Raw genomic sequence first — 19,764 nt, forward strand, 5'->3', positions numbered from 1 at the left:
CCGGACCCTGCCCAGAGGAGGATAAACTAAAAACATTGCTAATAATGCCACTCTCCCTTTACATTTACCCAATCTCCCCGATTTATTTAGATTACACTACTTGCTGGACAATCCTGATCCTTCTATCTGTATCATGATAGTGGCAGACTTTCTTCTGGAAATTACTAAATGCCAGTAGATTTCCTTCCACTTAACATTTATTTCCTGTACTGTATATGTTTTTTAATCAGTTTTTTTTTACTATTGTTGTACTGTTGTCTATGCCAATAAAGGCTTGCTTCTCTGATAATGCCACTCTGCTCACACTGTTCTTCTACTGGAAGGTGCCCACACTCACCCTCTCAAATTCATTTCATCTGTGAGAAGACTTTCTTCTTCCAGAGGAAAGTTCAGTCTGTCAGAGGAAGGGTCAACAGAGAGCTGAACAGAATCAGAAACCCTGTGAATTCAATCTCAGGTGGATTTTCAGTTAAATTTATTGAAAGGCATTGATTTATAAAATCATGCTAAAGTGTCAGGCTACAAAAATTATCTAAATTTAGATACTTGTGCCATCCTCAGCAGTTTCTAATCCTACCACATTGTTCTGTCATGATTGGAGCCTGGTTGTTTAAGTAAGGGAGTTGGGTACTTGGTAACATCTTTAATGAGCAAACCTCTCTTCAGGTCACAGATCTATGGCTAAATTATGTCAGAAAATAGCACACAGTTCAACTTCATGTTTCAAAAAATTATGTTGATGTCACTCCTCAGAACAAAAGAGTCTAACAGTGCATAATATTGACAGCAACTAAAATATTCTAAAATACTATTTTTCACAGATGCAGAATACTGAAAGCATGGAATGTAAAAATCAAACAGTCATCAAGGATTTCATCCTGTTGGGGTTTAGAAATATCCAGGATATAAAACATTTTCTCCTCTTGGTCTTCTTGGTGGTCTATCTAACAACTGTGGGGGCAAATATCCTCATTATTGTGCTGATTGTGGCGGACCGAAATCTTCACACACCCATGTATTTCTTCCTGGGGAATTTATCCTGCTTGGAGACCTTGTACAGTTCAGCAATTTTGCCCAGAATGCTGGTTAGTTGGGTATCTGGAGACAGAACGATTTCCATCAGTGGATGTTTCACACAACATTATTTATTTGCATCTCTGGCAGCTGTTGAATGTTATCTCCTTTCTGCAATGTCTTATGATCGATATCTGGCTATATGTAAACCTCTTCATTACGTGTCCTTAATGAATGGCAAATTATGCCTCCAGATGGCAGCTGGGTCTTGGGTCACTGGTTTTTTTGCTAGCACCATCACACTAGTATTAATGTTAAGACTAGTTTTCCGTGGTCCTAATGAGATTAACCATTTCTTTTGTGATTCCTTTCCTATTCTCCAGTTGTCTTGCAGCAACACTTTTTTCTTAAGAACACTGATTTTATTTTTTGTAACTGTGTTCACCCTTCCCCCATTTATACTAACCATAATGTCATACACATACATCATTACTGCCATCCTCAAAATCCCATCCACCACGGGAAGGCAAAAAACCTTTTCTACCTGCTCCTCTCACCTCATTGTGGTGACAATTTACTATGGCACAATAGCAGCTGTGTATGCTATACCAGACTCCAGCTCTCTTGAAGATGTAAGTAAAGCTTTTTCTGTCTTCTACACTATCCTAACACCTCTGGTCAACCCTCTCATTTATAGTCTAAGAAACAAAGATGTTAAGGAATCTCTTCAGAGGTCTGCAATCATAGCATGGGTCAGAACGCTGGCAAGGAATCATAAAAATTAAACTCTGAATAGTTACCCAAAAAGAAGCCCAAAATGTCATGAAATAGTAGGTAACCAAGACATCAGTCCCAAGAACATTTACTAAGAACTAACTCATATTGAGCTTTGTGGAGTTAAATTCAAAGTAAAGATGTTTAGGAATGTCCTATAACTGGTTGCCTTTGCTAAAAAATGGTTTCTAAAAGCAACAAAATCCCATCCTACCAGCTCTTCCTTTTAGTACCCGATCATTTAAATAAAATTTGATTGATTGTTTTAATTGTTTTAAAGTGATTGAATTATGTACTGCCTTGTTGGGAGGATTTGGTCACCTTGGGTTAGATTTTTTTGAAGAGGTGGGATAGATGTATTCTAAAATAATAAAAGTGACCAATTATCCTTCTGTTGTCTACACTGGTTCTATTATATTCAGCACAGCTCTTGTATCAGGAGAAAATCTGAGAAAATCCAACTCAGTATATACATGTTTCACAGTTTATAAGTGATTCACAGATTTTTTTTTAGTGAACCGAACAAGATAATTTATATGTTATTTGTTATTATTGGTCAATAATGGAAAACTCAAGCAGATTCCATCAAGATTCTATCAATTTTGAATGTTTTAAATAGTTTCCAGCCATCCTAGAAGGACCAGGCTCTTATTTATCCCTTTTAACTTCTTTCTCACTAGTCCTCTCATTTTAGCCAAATTCTCTCTTTAGAAATTAAGGTTTTTTGTTGGGGGGCACTTTGGGAAAAAAAATTCAATTCACTTGAATGCTGAATAGTTCATGGAATTGAGGTTGAGGTTTCAAAGGGGTGCAACAATATTTACAACTCTCATCATGGCCCTTTCCGCACGGAGGCGGAAGGGCTTGGGTCGGCGTTTCTGACACCGACCCGACGATGCTGGGACTGTCCACACAGATGGTCCCAGAAAGAACCGGGGAGACGGCACCGCTGGGCGCAGTCGCCCGGTTGACTTACGTGCTCTCTGGCCCTCTGGCGCGTCACCGGGGCCTGGGGACACGCCTCCCCTGCCCTGCGCGCCTGCTTCCGTGTCGCAGAGCAGGGGGGCGTGTCCCCAGGCCCCGGCGACACGCCGGAGGGCCAGAGAGCAGGTAAGGGAAGGGAGGGAGTGTGAGGGAGCGCCAGGAAACCGCTGCTGTTCGCTGGCAGTGGCTTCCAGCCAGCGTTTCCAAAAAACCATGCTGGGGAAGCATGGCTTGGAAATGCGGGCTCAGCGCCAGACAGGCGGCGCGAGGGCGGCGCGGCTGTGAAGCAGCTGCACCCCCTGTGCAAATGGCAGCCTGAGGACGGCGTTTTTGCCGTCCACAGGCCGCCATATTCCGCCCGTGCGGAAACGGCCCATGTTTCAAATAGAGATGTAAAGGACTAGGTCTCTTCAACTTTATGACTCTATGATAAAGCTCTGTTCAGATATTTGAATCTCAAAAGCCTATATGCCCAAAATCTTGCTAGTCGCTACTGAATTGAAATCTAGCAGTTTTACTCCAGGCCAACATGGCCACCCTCTGAAACTAGGGCTGATTCTGCATGGGCCAAAAACAGCAGTGTGAAAACGGTGTGAAAACAGTATAAATCCTTTTACACCATTTTAAACCCTTTTACACCATTATCACACCGTTTTCACACTGCTGTTTTTGGCCCATGCGGAATCAGCCTAAATTCATTTATGTTTTGGCTTCTGTCTTGCCCTTCCTCCACATGTGTTGACTGTAACAGATCAAGTGGCACAAATAAAACTTCCCCATTGTGGGATGACATCACAAAAGTATTTTCAGCTCTATCTCAGAACATTCCTGGAGATTTGGAGATGAGGCCTGGGAAGAGGAGAAAGCTCATGGGGGATATGATGCCACAGAGTATGTCCTATGAAGCTGCCATTTCTTCTAGGGCAGTGGTTCTCAACCTGGGGGTCGGGACCCCTTTGGGGGTTGAATGACCCTTTCATAGGGGTCACCTAAGACTCTCTGCATCAGGGTTGGGGGTCACCACAACATGGGGAACTGTATTAAAGGGCCGCGGCATTAGGAAGGTTGAGAACCACTGCTCTAGGGGAACTGATTTCTGTGGTCTGAAGATTGGTTTTAATTCTGGAAGAGCTACCTGGAGACTGATAACCCTGCATCACCAGTACAATGCTTTCAATGGAGACAACTGACTTCAGTAGTCTTTTTCTGAGTTACTGAGGTGAATTGATGTTTTTGCCTCCTTCTTTACATCATTGGAAATTAAATGGTTCTCCTCACTTCATTGCTCATATTCAGACATGAAAAATCACCCTTTATTGATTTCCCTTTAGGGTTTCATGTTGTTTTTCACACAGTCTCCTGAGTTTAAATTCTCAAGGAGACACAGGTATAGTCAACTACTGTCTTCAGACACATATTTGTTTAGCTAATAAGTACAAAAACAAAGGGTGGCTCCCTATTTCAGTCAGAAATTCAAGTTTGCTATTTTGTGTAAGTGCCACATCAATGAGGACATTAGTTAGGGTAGCGTTGTGTAGAAAAATGGAGGATTTTGTTGGACTGAATACACTAAGAAGCTACTGATTATTGGAGGATTTACACATAGTAAGTAAATAAGTTTTCTTTCTAACTTCTGGTGAAATTTTGTGGAAAATTCTTAAGCACCCACACCCACATACACACACATATTTGCCTTTGTCATAGTTGATTTATGGCAATCCCATAGGGTTTTCAAGGCAAGACTCAGTTTAAATATGGGGTGGGGGGAATATAAAGACTTTGTCTCGTAAGGTTGTTTGGATTCATGCAATGATTTCATGCTAGCTCTGTAGATTTTTAAATTTTCCCCTCACTTTCAACAATTTGTTTCTCCATACACAATCACAATCTGCTGTTCATCTTGAAGCTCCCATTACTTTGTGAAAGACTTTGTCATACAGCATACTTTTACTTTATTTACTTTACTAACCCTGCCTTACCCCAGCCAAAGCCCAGGCTCAGATTGACTCACATACAAACAATATATAATACAAAACATTCATAAAAATTAACATAATAATTAAAACCCCACTCTTAATTTATATTTTAAAAAGCTTTGACATCAGGAAAAAGAACTCAAAGAGAATTTCACAGCTGACTGGACCCTGTCCTGTTGAGTGTAGAACACATTGCTTATAATTCCACCATATTCACTGTATTCATACAATGAAAAAACCTCCCTCATCCAAATTATATTCTCTTCATCTGTAGGGAGGCTTTCTTCCAAAGGAAAGCTCAACCTGTCAGAAGAAGGCTCAACAGAGAGCTGAATAGAACAATAAATCTGTGAATTCAGTCTCAAATGTATTTTTAGTTAAATTTATTGAAAGGCTTTGATTTATATCATGCTATGGTATTTGGCTACAAAAATAATCTCAATTTAGATACTTGTGGCTCAGGGGCTTATTTGTTTCCCCCACCAGTCCTTAAAAAAAGCTTTGGTAGGGAGCAATTTTTGTTAAAGAAATAGCACAACTAGAATGATGTATAAAATACCTTGTGATGGCATCAGCTACACAACCAAATCAAATCTGACCCCTGGATTTCTATCATTAATCATCAGTTGGATTTCTATCATTAATCATCAGAACATTAATTGTAAACCCCAACATAACATGTCATTTAGTTGGGCCTTTATGTCAATTCAAGTAGCCAAGAGCTAATTTGGTTTCCAGAATCCAATTACTTTTTTTGAAGATCTGATATATGTTCCCTTTCATACTTGAACACAAATATAGGGTTGGATCCGAAGAGTTTTTCCATCTAATGTTACCCAATTCCTCATTACAAGATCAAATTCAGAGACCTTTATTAGGCATATACAACATAGGGACAAAGAATAGAAGCAAATCCAGGATAGAATAGTGTGAGTAACATGAACAGAAACCAAGGGAACATAATCTAAAATGTGCAGCAGAAACTTGGGTACAGTTTCAGTTATTTCAGCCTCATTACTACAGTCCCATTTCCACAACACTTTTGTCTATGTAGGATCCAATGAGGTCCAGCATAATCTTTATATGTGACCAAAGGAGATCCTTCCTTAATTTTTTTCCACTAGAAGAAAAGCTGGTTGGATCCAACCCAATAGATTCACATACAATTGCACATCAGAATTATAACAAACATCAGAGTGATTGTGTATGTTTATTTTACTAGAAGGCCATTCCTGATTCTGCCCTGTTATGTGGAAAAGAAGTTCTGTTATTGTCAGCTTTCTGAACTGTAACTAAAACATTTATTAGCAACTTTAGAGAATGAATGGAATTTTGAAAGGTGCTATGGTAAGTTAAAAATAATTTGGTGGTTACAGTAATTAAAATGTTCCAAAATGCAACATTAGAGATGCAGGGTGTTGAAACCTCAGATGAAGAGTATAACAGAATACTGATGTGGCTTCACGAAAGGTGTTTGAATACTTGCTTGAAGGTCTTTTACAGTTCTGCTACCAGAAATGTATTGATAACATTCAAAGCTGAGAATGAAATACTGCAATGATATACATAATATTCACAGTAACTAAAATATTCTAAAATACTACTTTCCACAGATGCAGAATATTGAAAGCCTGGAATGTAAAAATCAAACAGTCATCAAGGAATTCATCTTGTTGGGGTTTAGAAATATCCAGGATATGAAGATTTTTCTACTATTGGTGTTTTTGGTGGTCTATCTAATGACCATGATGGCAAACATCCTCATTATCATGCTTGTTTTGGCTGACCTACGTCTTCATACTCCTATGTATTTCTTCCTGGGAAATTTATCCTTACTGGAGACCCTGTACAGTTCAACTATTTCACCTAGAATGCTGGCTAGTTTGGTAACTGGAGACAGAACTATTTCAATCAGTGGATGCTTTGTGCAGCATTATTTATTTGTATCATTAGCAGCTGTTGAATGTTATCTCCTTTTTGCAATGTCCTGTGATCGGTGTTTGGCTATATGTAAACCTCTTCATTACGTATCCTTAATGAATGGCCAATTATGCCTCAAGATGGCAGCTGGGTCTTGGATAGCCGGTTTTTTCGCTAGCACTGTGACAATAATATTAATGTCGAGGTTAGTTTTCAGTGGTCCTAATGAGATCAACCATTTCTTTTGTGACACTTTCCCTATTATCCAGTTGTCTCGCAGCAACACTTTCTTTTTAGAAACACTAATTTTGGTATTCGTAGCTGTATTCACCCTTCCCCCATTCACACTCACCTTAATGTCATATGTATTTATTATTATTGCCATCCTCAAAATTCCATCTACCACTGGAAGGAAAAAAGCTTTTTCTACTTGCTCCTCCCATCTCATTGTGGTGGCAATTTATTATGGCACAATAGCAGCTGTGTATATCTTACCAGACTCCACTTCTCTCAGGCCGTTTCTGCACGCCCCCCTCGCGCCCCCACGCCGGCAGGAGTTCTGTCGGCGTGGGGGCGGGAGCCTGCTCGCACGCAAGCGTGCGAGCAGGCAACGGGGAGGCCGGCAGAAGGCAGGGCGGCTCCGCACGGAGCCGCCTCTGCGCCCTCCCCCGCCCCACTTACTGTGTCTTCCTCGTCGCCTGCGGGGCGTCGCAGCCCTCGCCCATGCGCTGCCCTCCGACCCCTGGAGGTCGGAGGACAGTGTGGGCGAATGCCCATAGGGAGAAAGCGTCTTCCCGGCGGCGCGGTTCGCACCGCGCCGCAGGGAAGACGATCCCTCCCCAACAACAACCCTTTAAACAACCCTTTGTTTTTTAGGGCGGCTTGACGCCACCCTGGGGGGAGGGAAGAGGCGTCAGGTCGCCGCTGCTGCAACGCCTTTTTTGGCGCCCCCAGGCCGTCGTACACAGGCCGTGCAGATACGGCCTCAGAGACTTGAATAAAGCTTTTTCTATCTTTTACACCATCCTAACACCTCTGGTCAACCCTCTCATATACAGTCTGCGAAACAAAGATGTAAAAGACTCTTTTCAGAAATTTGCAATGATAGTATTTGGCAAAGCTCAGACAATAAACCAGAAAAAATAAGGCTGAATTGTGGCTTAAAAAGGAGTCCAGATAATTCTTGAAATAGTCAAAAACCAAGATCACAATTCAGAACACATTCACTAAGGATTAAGCCTCATTTTACTTTGTGGAGCTAATACCAGAGCAAACATACTTAGGAAGGTCCTGTGTGCTTGCCTTTTTGGTTTTTAAAAGTAATGCATCAAATCCTAATAACCTTTCTTCTCAATATTTTATTATTGATTCTTACCATTTAATCTACTTGTCTGTAGCACACATAAAAATGGGAAGAGAAGGCAGAGACTAACTTGTCACCACGATCTTTAGAGAAATGGGGTAATTCAGTAAAATAAGTGGATTATTTCATTACTGGGGTTCTAGTGGGGTATCCATTTTAATTAGCTGCAACAAAAATAAAAATAAAAACAGCTTTGCTTAAATAGAAACTTTTATAAGCTAGCAGCCATTTTGTCTGGAATGTGAAGTATCACAAGACTCATTTTTCTTGTTAAAATAAGAATGTGTTGGCCAATCATTTAAAAAATCCCTCATATAACTTAGAAATTTTGTTAGAGCATTTTGCCTTCCTTTTTTAAATTTTGAGGAGTTTTGCTCAAGCAACTGTGCTCCTTAGTAGTCTTCAGATGGTATCTTAAGGATGTGTGAATTTTTTTTTAAAAAAATAATATTTATATAATCTATCTTTTATTCAAGTGCTTAAAAAACTAATGTTAAAAAACAATGTTCAATAAAATTACAATAATTCAATAACAAATATAATTCAAAGACTGCACCTCTTAATGACACCAAAACATAAATTTGATTGCAAGTAACTTGTTATATGGATTGACCTGATGTGTTTTGGTCTGATAGGTCTTCTTCAGAGGTTAAAATACAAAAACACAAACAGTAGTTATGAGAGAGCATAAAATAAACAAAGGTCACAAAAAATATGGTAGAAAAGTTGACTATGAATCTCTAGTCACATGTATGACATATAATTACGGCCAGATTTATTTATTTATGAACTCATTTTATTATTTTTTATTTATTTGTTTAATTTAATATACCGCCCTATCCCCGAAGGGTTCAGGGCGGTGAACAACATAAAATCATACATAAAATCATCACAAAATTAGTTACCATAAATACAATTAAAACAACAGTTAATACCTAACATAGCGTCCCACGAAACCTGTGTTTAGACCCTCCCCAGAAATAAATATATATGATGGGTCTTGATAGTATAAGGGACCCATATGGGACAAAAAGGAGGGGCAGGGGGCACCTTCAGCGGCTGGTCTCACCAAAGGCCTGGTGGAACAACTCAGTCTTACAGGCCCTGCGGAACTCTCCAAGGTCCCGCAGGGCCCAGACAGCTGGAGGGAGAGTGTTCCACCAGGCTGGCGCCAGAGCCATGAAGGCCCTGGCCCAAGTAGAGGCCAACCGCGTCATTGAGGGGCCAGGGACTACCAGTAAGTTGGCCTCTGCGGAGCGCAGAGGTCGGGCCGGGACATATGGGGTAATGTGGTCCCGAAAGTACAAGGGTCCCAGGTCACGTAAGGCCTTAAAGGTCAGCACCCACACCTTGAAGATGATTCGGAATTCAACTGGGAGCCAATGCAGACGGTGCAACACAGGTTGAATGTGTTCTTGAAAGGCGCCCCCTGTGAGCAAGCGAGCCACTGCATGCTGGACCAGTTTCAGTTTCCGGATCAAACGCAAGGGAAGGCTCGCATAGAGCGAGTTACAATAGTCTAACCTGGAGGTGACCGTTGCATGGATCACAGTGCCTAGGTCAGTGCTGGAAAGGAAGGGAGCCAACCGTCGTGCCTGACGAATATGGAAAAACGCAACCTGGGTGATATGGGCCACCTGGGTCTCCATTGAGAGAGACAAATCCAGGTGAACCCCCAGGCTGTGAACGGAGGTCAGCGCCAATGTGACCCCCTCCCACACCGGCAGCTGGAAATCCCCAACCTTCCCTTCACGACCAAGCCAAAGGATCTCCGTCTTCGATGGATTAAGTTTTAACCTGCTCTGTTGCAACCAACCAGCGACCTCCTCCAAACAATGCTGTAGAGCTGCAGGGGCGGCGGCAGCTCCCCCCTCCATCAACAGAATGAGCTGAGTGTCATCAGCATATTGATGACAGATCAGCCCAAAGCTCTGTACCAACTGAGCAAGGGGTAGCATATAGATGTTAAATAACAGTGGGGACAGCAGTGCCCCCTGAGGCACACCGCAATGAAGTGGGCACCTCCGGGAGGCTTGGTCCCCACACCACACTTGCTGACTCCACCCTCGGAGAAACGAGGCAATCCTCTTTTATGGATGGCAACCAACTATCCTTAACTGGGTACAAATTCACAGAATGTGGGCCAGTGCAAATTTCAAAAAAGAGTTATGAATTCATCCGATGGGCTGGGGGGGAGGGGTGTAACTGACCTGAATTTCTTAGGCTAGCCTTGCCAATTCTGGGAAGCTAAGCAGGGTTGGTCCTGGTCAGTGTGGATGGGAGACCTCTAAGGTACACCAAGGTCACAATACTGAGGCAAACCACCTCTGATTGTTTCTTGTCTTGTATTGCAAGCCTTGCTGAGTCTCCATAAGTGAACTGTGACTTGATTGGGATAAACAGGAGAAAAAATAGATTTTTGAGGCCTCATATCAGGCAGTCAGCTCAGCCACTTGTCGGCGATAACACAGATTCAGATGGATCACAGCTGAGGTCTAAGGCAACTAAGCAGCTATACTTAGTGGAACCCCGATCCAAACCTATTGCCTTACAAGTCTGGTCTACTAAACAGCAGCATTGGAGAATGGAAAAGGGCAACTCCACACACCAGAAGAGTAAGCATCCATGCGATGAGTGCTCTGAAAGGATGTCCCAGCAGATGAAACCCTCTCCCCATGCCTATGTCTCTGTTTACCATCTGTATAAACAATGATTCAACAGGAAGGATAATGTGGAGGATTCAACAGGGAGAAAATGCAGTATGGGCTGGCTGAAGTGACTTGCAGGGATCCTGCCACTGAACCATGGAGCTGCCATCCCCACAGCTCAAGCCCATTCAGAATGCAGCAGCCAGGCTGCTTACTGGCAGTTCGAGCAGGGATCATATTACACCGATCCTATACCATCTGCACTGGCTGCTGATTGCGTTCCGGATTATGTTTAAAGTGTTGGTTTTGACCTTCAAAGCCATTCGCGGTCTCGGACCTGCATACCTGAGGGACCGCCTCTCCCCATATTGCCCCGGTAGGCCCCTCCGCTCCTCGGAGGAGGACCTACTCGTGATCCCTGGCCCCAAAATGATCAGGCTGGCCTCGATGAGGGGCAGGGCCTTTTCAGCCCTGCCCCCTGCCTGGTGGAACAGGCTCCCTAGGGAGATCAGGGCCCTGCGGGACTTACAGAGTTTCCGCAGGGCCTGCAAGACAGACCTGTTCCGCCAGGCGTTTGGCCAGCCTGGTTAAAAAAAAATCTACTATTTGTTTGTTTGTTTGTTTGTTTGTTTGTTTGTTTGTTTGTTTGTTTGTTTGTTTGTTTGTTTGTTTGTTTGTTTGTTTGTTTGTTTGTTTGTTTGTTTGTTTGTTTGTTTGTTTGTTTGTTTGTTTGTTTGTTTGTTTGTTTGTTTGTTTGTTTGATTAGGCTTTTATACCGCCCCATCCCCGAAGGGCTCTGGGCGGTGTACAGCACATAAAAGCAACAATGTAAAACAATCAGACATTAAAGCAGCAATAAAAGCTAAAATTACAGTTGTGCAGTGCATTGGCGTCCAATTTTCCAGATTAAAATTCCCCCCTCCCCCGAAAAAGGCCATGTCATCTGGCCTCCCGTGGGCACAAGGGGGGGAAGGGAGTAGTCAGACGCCATCCACATTTTAAAATGGGTTCTGTTTTTATATAATTGATATTAAATTATGTTTTAATGTATGTTTTAACCTGTTGTGAACCGCCCTGAGCCTTCAGGGGGAGGGCAGTATATAAAACTATTAATAAATAAATAAAAATAAAATGTTCAGGCAGCCCTCCTTTGGGCATGTCTGCATCACTCCCAGGCACAGCATGATACAGATAGCTTGCCATATCTCCCCATGATGTCCTAGAGGAGCTTTAAAAAGTGCACAGGCTGCTGCTCTAGACAGCAAGAATGCAAAAGCCGACTCACTGGCACTTGTGACTCTTAACCTGCTGCTGTTCAGCAAAGTCTACTGTTCAAATTCTATGTTCCTCTCTGGCATTGGGTATTGATTGAGGCCTGTCTCCACCTCTTCTGACCCACCCACTCATGCCACTCCAGCCCAACACCTCCTCCCATCTCTATGAATTCCCACTGAGACTTCTCAGAAAAAATGTCCACTTCATACAGGTGAAGAGCTGGGGTTGGGTTTGCAAGAGGCTCCTGGTGGGATATATTTTGTTAGTCTTCACAATGCCATTGGACTCCTCTTTGACTAAGTGAAAGTAAACTGACATGGTTGCATCCCCTTCCCACTCATATGGTCTGCTACATTTTGTGTGCAGTGTGTGGCTGGAGGGTTGGGAGGGTGGTTCACGGGGGGGGAACTTGCGAGTTGTTGCAGGGGGGTCACTGTGATGAAAGGGTGCTGAGGGCAGTAATGGGCTCTTGTGTATGGTGCAAGTTAGTTCAAGGGCATGCCTACCAGATTTCAATCCTGGCTTGTGTTTTTTTTTTAAGCTGGGCTGTCCTCTCCCCTTTTTGAAGTCTGCATCCCATCCTTTCCATGTGGGGATGAAACCAGGGCCCTTGGCTATGCCATTCCTGCACCTTTCCATGTGAGTCCTTACAATGGTGATATCAGAACTTCAAAGAAATGACAAATTCCCAAAGGCATTTCTCCTTTTCAAGTGCTCGGTTGGTCCAGTGGTTAGGTCACTTGATTAGGATGAGGTGGGAGTGAGATCAAGCCAAGCCTCTGACTTATGCTTTATCAGGAGCTACACTAGGACTTAAAAACTTCTCTATGCACCCCGAAGGGAGAGATATGGCATTAAGAAATGGTAGTCACATTGGCAGGCATCGATTGACTGGACCTGTCTTTGTGTCTTGGAGGAATATCATTGGCCACTGCTCCAAGATATTTCTGGGTTTGCTAGGGACTCTGGCAAGCTAAGTATGACTCTTTGCCTGGTGTTTCCTCTTCAGTCCAGTGAATGTTCATAGGGAATGAACCATGGGCACCACTATTATGCTGTGCCAGCCCTCAAGATTGGGCTTCCTGAAACATGAAACAGCTTTAAAATATGCATTAATCAAAACTACAGAGTCTAAAGGAAGGGATTGTGCAATATTAATAGTGTGACCTATATGTGAGCCATTCTGCTTCTGCAACAAAATCACAGAATTACTCCTTATTAATTGCAGCCACATACAACTGTAGGGGTGGCCTGTATACTGAAAAGAAAATAATAGAAGAGCCTTATATATCAAATACATAGAACATTTTTTTTCTGGTACAGGAGATTTTCATCATTTGTACAGATATATCAATTCATAGCCATTGTTTACATAGATATGGGGGATAGGATGGGACATGAATCCAATAAAATAAATAAATAAATAATGTTCCAATCATATTATATTTGGTAGAAATATCCTGCCTGTTAGAATAAATACAATGAATTTTTTAAAAAATACATCAGTAACCATAACAGCAGAACACAGCTATTCATGCTAGTATAAACTGGCTTAACTTCATTGGGAAGTTTATCAAATCATTAGGCAAAATCCAAACCATTTCTTGAACATTTTCTGCACGGCTACATGGATTTCTTTGTTTTTCAGGCTATAAATAATCGGATTCAGGAGTGGTGGCAAAATGGTGTACAATACAGCAGCCGTCAGGTCTACCGATATAGAAGACATGGATTTTGGTTTCATATAAGAAAAAAAAATAGTAGAGACAAACAAGGAAAGCACAATCAAGTGTGGGATGCAGGTAGAAAAGGCTTTAGACCTGGCCTGGTGAGACTTAATTTTCAGCACGTTTTGCAAGATGAAACCATAAGAAGTCACTATACCGAAAAAGCAAAATGAACCAATAACAACTCCTTCAATAACAACCACCACCACATTGGCAGTTGTATCAGTGCAAGAAATCATTAATAATTGGGGGATATCACAAAAATATTGTTCCATCTTAGAGCTGCAAAAATGTAACCTGAATGTGTTTGCAGTGTGCATGGCAGCATGGATTATGCTGCTGATCCAAGACGCTGCTGCCATTTAGATGCTAGTATTCCAGTTCATCAACACTGTGTATTGTAGAGGATAACAAATTGCTACATAGCGGTCATAAGCCATCACAGTGAGAAAGGTCAGCTCAACACCTACACCTGTCACCACTAAGAACACTTGTGCAACACATCCAGGGAAAGAAATCTGTGTGTTGTTTGTCCATGAAATTGCCATGGATTTGGGGACAGTGGCAGAGATATAGCAAGCATCTGATAAAGAGAGGTTGGCTAGGAAGAAATACATGGGATTGTGAAGGGACTGATTCTGGACTACAGTCAGCATCAAAAGGAAGTTCCCCGCCAAGGCTGCTGAGTAAATGGAAAGAAATGTCACAAAGTGTAAAATCTGGAGCTCTCGGAGATCAGAAAATCCCAAAAGGAAGAAGGCTGTGACAGTTTGATTCCCCCTTCCTTCAGTGAGACGAACCCTTGAAAGAAAGAAAAGGAAACATATCATTGAGAAATGAAACTAATGGAGGATCCATGTCTGGGCTTTGGAACAAAAGCCTAGGGACATAGATACAAAGCAGGGTCTGTCACATTTGAAGCACATGTTCCCATCAGTACCATTGACTCAGAGTCTAAAGTTAACTGATGTTGGTGGTGGTGGAAAAATTCATCAACATATAGCTGTTTCAAGGGTTTCAAGACTAGTGACTAGTACAGGTGGTTTGCCATTACCTGTCTCTGCACAGCAACTTTGGACTTCCTTGCTGGTCTCCCATCTCAAATACTTGTTGATATTTCTCTCCCTGTTAAGAGATACCTTTGCATTACAGCAGAGTGCACGGAGGCAAAACACAGCAGAGCTGAACCAGGAATATGTGTGTGTGTGTGTGTGTGTGTGTGTGTGTGTGTGTGTGTGTGTGTGTGTGTGTGTGTGTGTGTGTGTGTGTGTGGAAAACAAAAGACGCTCAGAGCCAATTCATAGCTTCTATCTCATAAGAGGAGCCTTTGTTAGTGACCTCCATTCTTGATAGAACAATTGAGAGATAGGTCCTCTATTCTAATCTAACTAGCTGGATGGTGAGGGATGCTGTCTGCATCTCTCTGCACATATAGTGGAAGATGAAGGAATGTGTGCAAGAATGGTGATTTGTGAGTGAAGGAGAAGCAGGAAGGAAGGAAGTTTCTTGAGAATTGCAATCTACACATCAAAGTGCTAATGTCAGAACAGTGGAGAAAGAGATCTCAGTGTCTTGACCTCCTAGCGATCTGACTTACTGATCAGTCCCCCCGCCCCCGTCACTGAGGCAGAAGATAGTGCACAGTCTTTCTCTTCCAACAATACTGACCAGGGCCAACTCTGCTTAGATTAGAAGTTATTATAGAATTTCCAACAAAACACAGCTTCCTAAGTCTTTTTTTGTTCAAAATTAATGCATTCCAAACCATTACATAACTGAATGTTTGAAGATGCTTAAAAATGAAGACAAAGATATGCCAATTGTACTGAGATCAATATCCAACCATCATCCAATTTTTATTGAACAGTGGATCTATTCTCTCTCTCTCTCTCTCTCTCTCTCTCTCTCTCTCTCTCTCTCTCTCTCTCTCTCTCTGTTTTGTTTTGAGAATATGATCAATGGTCATTAAGTGTATAGCCTGATAAGTAACCAGAAATCAGGTGTGGAACATTCTCTCTCCCTATTATTTGGTCTTCTTGAATTCTGATACATATTGTACTTGTCTACCATGGATTATAGCTGTTGACAGAATTAGTCTCTGTGATTGTGACTAATCATGAATAAATCTACAGCTGCCACATTCGGTAGTTGGGAATTCCATATACTATGAGACACTGTAACTATTACTTATACACACAATTATGCTCTCATTTGAATTTCAAGTTATTTAGGCTTTCTTGCCACCAACATGCCCTGTTCCCTTGATAAGTTTGGCGACTTTTTGATTCCCTTCTCAGCAGCAATCCAAGTATTTAAAGTAAAGGAACTTTCTCAAAGTTTATGTTGCATCCCAGTCTGGATTACACCTTTAAACAAGGCTGTTGAAAGTGTGCAAGCTTCTTTCTTTAGACCTACCTTAGGAGTCAAAAATGTGTCCCTTACTTGGCCATGTGTGCTGAACTAGGTCAAAGTCATGTTGAAGTCATGGCTCGGATTGCCACTTTTAAATACTGGATCAAAACACATTTTAGAAATAACACAAGCCTACTGGATTTCCTAAAGAGCAATTCTTACTGGTCCAAATGTTCTCAAGCAGTTATGCTAAAATTAACACAGATTGGAATTGCTTTTGATTCATCATTACTTTTGGATGAAAGAAATATATTTACATCAATTAAACAGAGAATATTGGACCAGGAGCATCAACAATTCTTTCCTGCTCAGCCATTTGTGTGTTCTCCTGCTTTTATTGGCATTCAGAACCAACTGGGTTGCATGAGCCAATATTTTTATTTCCTTGAAGTTCTCGCCCAAAGAAGAGCTTTTACTCTAGCACACATGAATGCTTTTCCTTTCAGTGTTCTCTCTGGCAGATATCTACATATCCACGATCATGAGAGACTATGTCCATGTTGGGCTGGGACGCCTGATTCATTCATTCACATTATTCTAGAATGCCACTTATTTGCTGAGCCTCATAGTATATTTTTTTCACCTTCATGACGGTGAAAATTTTCCTTCAATAATGCTCAGAACATTCTGTTCCTATTGTCAGGCTCTAATAAGGAGTTATCCATTTGAGTAACTCAATTTTTATTAACACTGTTACCCTTAGATAAATAAGGGTTTTATTTACATTTCAGTCAAATGTATTAGCTGACTATGGACTATTTTAATTGACTTAGTAATTTTATCTGTGTTGGATTTTAATATTTGAATCAGCATTTTCTTTTACAATATGGAATACCTAAACTGGATATTATTTATAGAGATCATTTTATTGTTCACTGCAAATGTTATACTCATTTTGTACTTGAATTATGCCTATTAAAGGTATTAAGAATAAGAATAAAGGATTCCCTTCCCACCATTTTGAGATGATGATACCATTATTGAAACGCTATAAAATGTCAATAGGAATTATTTAAGTACTTTGAATATCTTATTTAAGTACCTTGCATCACTGGAGGATTCTGAGTCAACCATTGCTCTGTGTTCCATACCAGAAGGATGATTCCTCTGTCCTTCTGCTTGAAATGCTGTTGTGCAATTACAGATAAAACACTCAAACAATTGCAAGCCTTCAGGAAACAACAATGTAAAGTTCCTTGCTGCTTTTCCCTTTGAGATGCTGAGCTGTTCAAGGAAGGAGGAAGAATGGGAGATCTGGAAGAGCTTGATCCATGGTTGTCCTAATGTATCTAGCAAGTGCTCCCTGGAGTCTTGTGTAACCCAGCAGCATAAATTAAAAGTAATGAAGTAAAACTATTTCCTGGCATACAGACTTCTTTGGTATTACAAAATTATGGAAAAGACCATGAAGCAGACTTTCTCTGTTGCTTAGTGAAGAACTGATGCATTCTGGGGGCTGGATCCAGCCTGCTGCTGGTGTAATATTGCTGAAATTCTCTTTCATCAGGAAAAAGCCAGGACTGTCAATATACATCTTACCAGGCTCTACTTCTCTTAAAGACTTGAAGAAAACTTTTTCTGTCTTTTATACCATCCTAACACCTCTGGTCAACACTCATATATAGTCTGTGAAACAAAGATATTAAAGGCCATTTCCGCATGGGCGGAATATGGCAGCCTGGGGACAGCAAAAACGCCATCCCCAGGCTGCCATTCGCACAGGGGGAGCAGCTCCTTCGCAGCCACGCTGCCCTCGCGCTGCCCGCCCAGCGCCGAGCCGGCGTTTCCAGATTGCACTGGGAAGCGCACTTTTCTGGCAACGCCGGCTGGAAGCTTCCCGGTGCTTTCCCCCACTCCCTCCCTTCCCTTACCTGCTCTCTGGCCCTCCGGCGCGTCGCCAGGGCCTGGGGACACGCCCCCCTGCTCTGCGACAGGGAAGCAGGCATGCAGGGCAGGGGAGGCATGTCCCCAGGCCCTGACGAAGTGCTGGAGGGCCGGAGAGCAGGTAAGTCGACCATGCGGACGGTCCCAGCATCGTCAGGTCGACGTCAGAAACGCCGACCCAAGCCCTTCCGCCTCCATGCGAAAAGGGCCCAAGACTCTCTTCAGAGATTTGAAATTACAGTATTTGGCAGAGTTCAGGCATTGAAATATAAAAGTAAGACTGCATCGTGCTTAAAACAGGAAACCAGAGAATTCTTGAAATAGTGAAAAGCCAAGATCACAATTCAGAACACATTCACTAAGGATTAAACCTCATTTTGTTTTGTGGAACTAATATCAGAGCAAACTCACTTACCAATGTCCTGTGTGTTTGCCTTTACTACTTTTTGGTTGCTATAAGTAATGAATCAGATCCTGTTATGGAAAATATATTGATAAGTTGTGAGGTTTTCAGATATATATGCAGACTATATGCTATATGCTTGTGTGGTGTTAAGAAATAGGTTTCAAACATGCTTTAGATATAAGTGCAAACTTTGCCCTAGCTATTTCAAAATTGTTTATTAAACCTGATGCTCCTAGCTCGCATGGAAACAAGAAGTGGTGTGCCTACGTGCAGGGAAAAAGGGAACTGACACCCACATGTGAGGTGTACACGGGTACATGGGTACATGGGTACAAAGTTGCCGTGAAATGGAAATAACCGTTGTGCTGGCTGGAAATAACCATTGCTTAATAACCTGTTGCTTAAAGCGGGTGAAACTAACAGAATAACAAGTTACGGGGATTTTTGGGGTGGGTTAGTAAGATTTGTAATACTGCCTTTTTAGGAAGATTGTGAGCCTTGGGTCAGTCCTAAGAGCCATGTGGTGTTTTGGGATTGGTCCAGGAGACAGAGAGGGGATGCTTTAAATTGAGCTGCGCTGCGATGCAGACTTCAGAGAGCCACACCCTGACCCGGTTGGTTCTCTCCACCTCTATATAAACGTGTTCCTGAATAAACTGCTTCCTGCTGACTGCTGCATTTGTGAGTATTGATTTGATTGGGGATATCTGAAAGTACTCCATAACAATCCTAACAACTTTTCTGCTCAATATGTTATTATTGATTCTTACTATTTAATCATAGAATCATGAAGTTGGAAAAGACCCCAAGGGTCATCAAGTCCAACTTCCTGTAATACAGGAACACATAATCAACGCACTCCTGACAGATGGCCATCCAACCTCTCTTTGAAAACCTCCAAAGAAGGACACTCCACCACACTTTTAGGTAATGCATTCCACTATCCAACAGCCCTGACTTTCAGGAATTTTTTTCTGATGTTTAGGTGGAATCTCTTTGCCTTCACCTTGAATCCGTTACTCCTGGTCCTAGTCTTTGGAACAGCCCAAAACAAGCTGCTCCCTCACCAACATGACATGCCTTCAAATATCTAAACAGGGCAATTACGTCAACACTTAACCTTCTGTTCACCAAACTAAACATACCCAGCTCCCTAAATTACTCCTTGTAGGGCATAGATTCCACACCTTTTACCATTTTGGTTGCCCTCTCCTGGACCCACTCCAGCTTGTCAATATCTATCTTTAATTGCAGTGTCCAGAACCATACACAATATCCCAGTTGATGTCTAACCAATGCAGAATACAGAGGTACAGTTACATCCCTCCATTTAGACACTATATTCCTATTGATACAGCCCATTATCACATTGGCTTTCTTG

The 19,764-nt window shown here is 42.0% G+C and overlaps 2 protein-coding genes and 1 pseudogene across 2 annotated transcripts; 2 read left to right on the plus strand and 1 right to left on the minus strand.

The window, feature by feature from the left end:
* Positions 1 to 839: 839 nt before the first annotated feature.
* Positions 840 to 1,799, plus strand: LOC125444140 (olfactory receptor 10K1-like). The gene has a single exon (XM_048516578.1). It carries the CDS (start codon positions 840 to 842, stop codon positions 1,797 to 1,799), a length of 960 nt encoding a protein of 319 aa, XP_048372535.1.
* A 4,269-nt stretch (positions 1,800 to 6,068) lies between these two features.
* On the plus strand, positions 6,069 to 7,814 carry LOC125444142 (olfactory receptor 6F1-like). Its single transcript, XM_048516579.1, has 3 exons — positions 6,069 to 6,095; positions 6,362 to 7,182; positions 7,658 to 7,814. The coding sequence occupies exons 1-3, from the start codon at positions 6,069 to 6,071 to the stop codon at positions 7,812 to 7,814; spliced, it is 1,005 nt and encodes a 334-aa protein (XP_048372536.1).
* A 5,713-nt stretch (positions 7,815 to 13,527) lies between these two features.
* LOC125444143 lies at positions 13,528 to 17,167 on the minus strand (annotated as a pseudogene).
* Positions 17,168 to 19,764: the final 2,597 nt, after the last annotated feature.

This window comes from Sphaerodactylus townsendi, linkage group LG15, assembly GCF_021028975.2.
Source record: "Sphaerodactylus townsendi isolate TG3544 linkage group LG15, MPM_Stown_v2.3, whole genome shotgun sequence".
NCBI classification, from domain to species: Eukaryota; Metazoa; Chordata; class Lepidosauria; order Squamata; family Sphaerodactylidae; genus Sphaerodactylus; species Sphaerodactylus townsendi.